The sequence below is a fragment of the Pelophylax lessonae genome, assembly GCF_965119305.1.
Source record: "Pelophylax lessonae genome assembly, chromosome: 6".
Taxonomy (NCBI): Eukaryota; Metazoa; Chordata; class Amphibia; order Anura; family Ranidae; genus Pelophylax; species Pelophylax lessonae.
The window spans coordinates 205,573,459-205,579,887 of NC_138773.1; the positions used below are offsets into that span (position 1 = coordinate 205,573,459).

General features: G+C 43.5%; 1 protein-coding gene across 1 annotated transcript; it reads left to right on the forward strand.

The window, feature by feature from the left end:
- Positions 1 to 486: 486 nt before the first annotated feature.
- Positions 487 to 2,342, forward strand: LOC309558330 (uncharacterized protein; the record flags this gene model as incomplete). Its single annotated transcript, XM_082261392.1, has 2 exons — positions 487 to 1,904; positions 2,309 to 2,342. 2 exons carry the CDS (start codon positions 487 to 489, stop codon positions 2,340 to 2,342), a joined length of 1,452 nt encoding a protein of 483 aa, XP_082117518.1.
- Positions 2,343 to 6,429: the final 4,087 nt, after the last annotated feature.

Genomic DNA, 6,429 nt, shown 5'->3' on the forward strand with positions numbered 1-6,429 from the left:
AGAATAGTAAATTTCCAATGGTTTCATCACACAGGTATCTCTGCAGCTTCAGAAAGTACATTTCCAAGAAGTACTTGAAGTAAATTTCCAATAATCCTTCACACAGTTATCTCTGCAGCTTCAGAAAGTAAATTTCCAACAATATACAGCTTCAGAAGGTAAATTTCCAGGAAGAATCCATCACAGGTATCTCTGCAGCTTCAGAATAGTAAATTTCCATCTTCAGAAACGTGAGTACCCACTTGCCTGTGTGTTACCTGCAGTCACCAGAAGCATTACTCTGCATATGAAACCAGACACCTACTGAATGCTTCATTACTGTTACATCCTTCTGAGGTGATCCAGTTTGAACTAGTTCCAGCAATAGCTAGCTATTGTATCAAATACCCAGCACCTCAGCCAGCCTGCTTAATAACAGAAGTCACTACTTACAGAGCTGAGCTCTGGCAGATTTTGTAACAAGACACCAGAAATACAGTACTTATTATGTCTGACAGAGATCTCACAGAATTACCTGCATTTAGTCAAGATAAAGCAGACTCCTTACTTCATTCTGCTTGTCCTGTCAGAGCCCCTCATCCATCCTTGAAGGCAAGGGAGGTTTATGAAGCAAGTAAGGAAGAAACATCTAGTAACCTGACTGCATTGTGGGAAAAGACTTTAAGTTGTATAACAGCCACTAATGAAACTAGCAACAATTCTGAGCAATTGAACACTGCTCTCTCAAGGGTTAAGAAGGCATTTGAGAATTATAAAAGACTTTCTGAGAAGTACTATTCCCTATTGTTACATTCCAACATAGAGGAAGCTGCATTGGAATTAAAGGACTTTACTTCTAATGACCAGCAGAGGCATAACACATATCTTGAAGCAAAGGCACAGATAGAAGGTAGATTTGCACAGCTACATGAAACTACATCCTGTAACTCTGCTTCTTCCAGACACTCAGGAAAATCTTCTAGGTCTGCCCGCTCATATCATAAATCTTCTTCTAAGTCATTGCGGTCCTGCTCTATAAGGTCAATACTGAGCGACCAAATACTCAAAGCTCGCGAAAAGGTTGCAGTAGCCCAGGTTCAAGCCGCCTGCTCTGAAAAAGAAGCAGCCATCAAGGCAGAAGCTAAACGAATACAAGCAGAAACAGAGGCTCAGCTAGAAATTCTTCAGAAGAATAGAGAAAAGGAAGTAGCGTTAGCAGAGTTATCTGTCTTGGAACAAGCCCTATTGGAAGAAGAAGGAGCAGCTTGTACCAGCTTGCCTGCTTGTCAAGACCCTGTTGAAAGGACCCTACAGTTTGTCCTAACTCAGAACCACGGCAATACAGTCCCACCTACAGTTGGAGATTCTTCTCATAATCATCCAGCAAGTGGATCAGAAGGCAATGTGTCGCAAAAGCAAGCTGGTCAACTAGATGCACCTACTAACAGAGACCCTCCACAACTACCGCACGTCACAAAATCAAGTGAATCAACCTACGCAGCTCATGTGCCACCACAACCCTATGTGCATAGAGATTACAAGGGCACAGCAGAAGACTACAGAATGAACTCTATACCCCCTTTGATACAGATCTCTTTAACTTCAAATGCTCAGAGACCTTCAGACGACAGACCCTTACCTAGATTAAACCCATCTGCAACACCTTTCTCTCTACCTACCAGCCAACATCATATACCAACCATGGTCCAAGACGGCGCACCATCAGTACCCCCTGTGGCTATAAAAACTGAAAGCACTGACATTGCAGAGTTCAGCAAGTATATGATTCGACGAGAGTTGATTACAACTGGACTGTCTAGATTTGATGACCGCCCAGAGAACTACAGGAGTTGGAGATCTACATTTAAGGCGGTAACCAAGAACTTGGACATTGATCCTCAAGCAGAACTTGACTTACTAATAAAGTGGTCAATCTTCAGAACAAGTAAAGAGACTTAAATCTGTCTACATTTATAACTTTACATTTATAACTTTAAAGCAGGCCTTGATGCTGCCTGGGAACGTCTAGAACAAGACTATGGGAGCCCCGAAGTCATTGAATCTGCCTTATTCCAGAGACTAAACAACTTTGCTAAAATCTCTGTTAAGGACAATCATAAGCTTAGAGAGTTAGGTGACCTCCTTCATGAACTTGAAATTGCTAAGTTAGATCCTAGTTTACCAGGTCTTAGCTATTTAGACACTGCTCAGGGCGTAAATCCTATTGTAGCAAAGTTGCCTAGTCATCTTCAGGGAAAGTGGACTAGTGTAGGATCAAAGTATAAGTATGAGCATCGTGTTTCCTTCCCTCCCTTTTCTTATTTTTCAGAGTTCGTGCGGAAAGTTGCAAGATCCAAGAATGACCCAAGCTTCTTCTATCCAGATACAACCACCATTCCTTTAAGTACTTCAAGGGGTATTGCCACCAACAGTAAATTCAAGGATTTAAGGCATCCTATTGCCGTGAGGAAGACTGCAATAGCATCCAACGTCTTAGCTACAGACATTAAAGCTAGCAATCTTAATCAACAGTGTCCTATTCATAATGCGCCACACTCTCTCTCCAAATGTCGTGCATTTAAGGACAAGCCTATTGAAGAACGCAAGTCATTTCTCAAAGAGCATAATATCTGTTTTAAGTGTTGTGCATCCTCCGATCATTTAGCTAGAGACTGTAAGATCGCCATCAGATGTTCTCTCTGCAACAGTGCCAAACATGTGGACGCTCTTCATTCAGACCTGTTCAAAAGGAAACCTTCACCCGGCAGCAACCCCAAGACTACATCAGATGATGGCGGGGAGAGAACTGAGCAATATGCCGACCCCGTAACCACAAGGTGTACAGAGGTATGTGGAGAAGGGCTTCATAGCAAGTCTTGTAGCAAGATATGTCTTGTAAGAGTTTTTCCTGAAGGATGTCCACAAAAATCCATAAAAATGTATGCCATACTCGATGATCAGAGCAATCGCTCATTGGCCAGTTCAGAATTCTTTGACCTATTCAACATTCAAGGAGAGACCTGGTCCTATACCTTGCAGACATGTGCAGGAAAGGTCAATACTTCTGGAAGAAGAGCCCATGGCTTCATAGTTGCACCAGAATATGAGGACACAGAGTTTCCTCTTCCAACGCTAATCGAATGTGATCAGCTACCGAACAACAGAGAAGAAATCCCCACACCAGAGATTGCACGTCATCACCCTCATTTGAGTCACATTGCTAACTACATTCCACCACTTAACAAGGATGTTAAGATTTTGATTCTACTAGGGAGAGACATTCCTAGAGTTCATAAAATAAGAGAGTTATGTAACGGTCCAGATGATGCTCCTCAGGCCCAGAAACTTGATCTTGGATGGGTGATAATAGGAGAAGTCTGCTTAGACCAATCTCACAAGCTCTTGGATGTAGCTTCCTACAAAATTAATGTTACCTGTCAATTGATGAAACGTCCATCGCACTATTATATGAAGGAAAGACTTGATTTTAAAAACGAAGTTCCATATCAAGCACTTCAAAGTATTAACTGCAAGCTCACTTCTCAAAAGGACTTTGGTGATTTAGTGTACCAGACTACTCGTGATGACAACAAGATTGCCCCTTCAGTCGAAGACAAGGAGTTCATCAAGATTATGGATGAAGAGTTCTTCAAGGACAATTCCAACAGTTGGGTAGCTCAATTACCCTTCTGAGTACCAAGGCTTACTCTCCCTAACAATCGAGAACAAGCTTTAACCAGATTTGCTGCACTTAAGAAAACTCTCCGTAACAAACCTGAGAAGCAAGAGCACTTTCTAGCATTCATGCAGAAGATTTTAGTGCCAGCAGTTGTCCTCACACAAACCATTTGGTTTTCAGGACCCAAGTTTTTAATGGACCAGTCTTCTACAAACTCAGAAGAAGATATTGATTTCCACCTGGAGGATCCAGATACTGATCCGGAAATCCGGCCTGAAGTTGTAGCATTGAGTTCCAACATCTGCTCAAGAAGAAATTTGGAGAATGAAGATGACTCCACAGATATGGGGGATGGAGCTGATGAATGGATGCAGGCCAGGACTCTGGTTAAGCCTCCAGACCAGCTGGAACTCAGCGAGGCTGAACTTGCCTCCCAGAACATTGTGAGGTACAGTTTTAAGGAACGGGCCTACAAACCCATTAGCATCATGGACCAGCTGGCCGCACACTTCTCCCTGGATGGAAACATGTTACGCGAAGACTCTGATGAAGCACGGCGACAGATGGCGAAGTTGGGAGTCATTGAAGAGACTCAGATCAACGACTCCACAGAGCCGGGAGACAAAGTTACAGATGGGAAGTCTGACGCTCAGGCTAGTGAAGAATGGACAGAAGGTGAGGAAATACCATCCAGGAACAAGAAAGAGAAGAGAAAAAACTGACCAACCAGTTCAATTATAGCGAGAGAGCGTCCCAGAGCATTAACAAACCCCTGCGGGAGCGAGCTTCTCAGACAGAGCCACCTCCAAGGACCACCTTCTCCGCCACTGCAAACCAGTGGAAATTCAACCTACCACACGCTTCACACATGGGCGGAGCATGGGAACGTATGATTGGGATGGCAAGGCGCATACTGAATTCTATGTTGCTTGATGTGAGTTCTTCACGTCTTACCCATGAAGTACTTACTACATTCCTTGCTGAGGTCGCAGCAATAATCAACTCAAGACCGCTGACAGCTGTATCCACAGGCCCAGAATGTCCAACTGTTTTAACTCCAGCTGCATTATTGAGCCGGAAAATTGGACAGATCCCAGCGCCAAAGAGCATCTTTGATGAAAAGGACATATATAAACGTCAATGGAGATATGCTCAATACCTTGCAGATTGTTTCTGGGACAGATGGAGGAAGGAATACCTCACACTTCTTCAAGGACGTAAAAAGTGGCAAACCCAGAAGCCTAACTTAAAGGAAGGGGACCTGGTTCTTCTAAAAGACAAGCAAACTCACCGGATCCAGTGGCGAGTTGGAGTTATTACAAAGGCCATTGCTAGTGATGATGGAAAGGTCTGAAGTCTGGAAGTCAGGATTGTAAAGGACGGGAGCCCAAAAACCTTCCTGAGACCAGTCACTGAGACAGTCCTAATTATGCCTGCTTCCAAAAATTCTGATTCAGTGTTATGTGAAGGAGTCATTTAGATCTCTAGCATAGTTAGCTTAGAGGAGAGGGCTACATAGCATTCTACTGTATGCAATGTTAATTGTATGTTTATGGAAAATAATTGTGTAGTGGTATCTCACGATACCAGGCGGGGAGTGTGCTGCCACGCAGCTTTAACTGTCTAGCAGTTGTTATTACATGTTATGTTATGCTATGTTATTGGTATGTTCCTTGCATCCCTGCTGTTTCTGGCTAGATGGTTTCTCCCATCCTCCATTTTCCTGCTGTAACTCCCATTTTGTTGAGTTGTTATGAGGAGACTGCAGAGTGTGGAAGCTGTGTAACTTCATTGGAAATTTACCTATGGAAAAGCCTCTATGTTTATGCCTTTGCTAACTTGAAGCATAAAGAAGCATTGGAGAACACCTCTGGAGTCTTTATTCATTGAGTAAACTATCTGTTAAAGCCATCATTCAACCTACTGCACACACTTTCAGACTGGGTCTACAAGGAGGTCACAGGTACAATCGATGCTGAGACAGAACAGACACTGCACAAGCACTATGCTGTATACCGTGCTTTAAAGGAACAGGAGTTTTTTTTTTCTAGAGTTACAACCACTTTAGGGCAATCCCTCCTATGGGAAATTGACTCCTAAGAGTTGTGCTTCTGTATTTAACTTCATCCACTTGAGGATTTTGAACATAAAAGATGCATGCTGATAAACCTCAACAAAGTATTCTTGATACTATACATAAAAAAAAAAAAATCACCAGTTCATGTGCTGATCAAAAAATCCCATCAAGGCTGGCTGATAGTCCTTTTAAGAGAGGCTTTCAATGCCAGATTGCTGCAGCTTTCCTAAATAGCCGTCCTAGCATAATACTGACTTATTGAAAATATACAAGAAGCTTGATGAAATTTGCACTCACATTTAGAAGGACAATCATGGGAGTATACAGCATGTAGTATATATGTGTACACCCCTCTCCTGGATCACCGCTGCAAGAAGTTTGAAGCCGACAAACCTCCACCTCCAACCCAGATGGCAACTTCCTGGGTCCTCCTGTACTAAGCTCTAGTGTGTTCACCAGAGTGCGCCTGTGCCCGGACCTCAGGAAGGAGGCCACGCCTCTGAAACGCATTGTCTTAGCAACCTATGTGGTTGTGCATTGGCCTCTCCATCTCTCTCTATCTCTCCCTTGCTCTTGTCTTCCAGGAGTCTCCCACGCTCACGCGCAGCGCCGGCTGGTCCAGGCACAGGCGCACATCAGTGAACACACTAGAGCTGAGTATAGGAGGACCCAGAAGTTGCCATCTGGGTTGGAG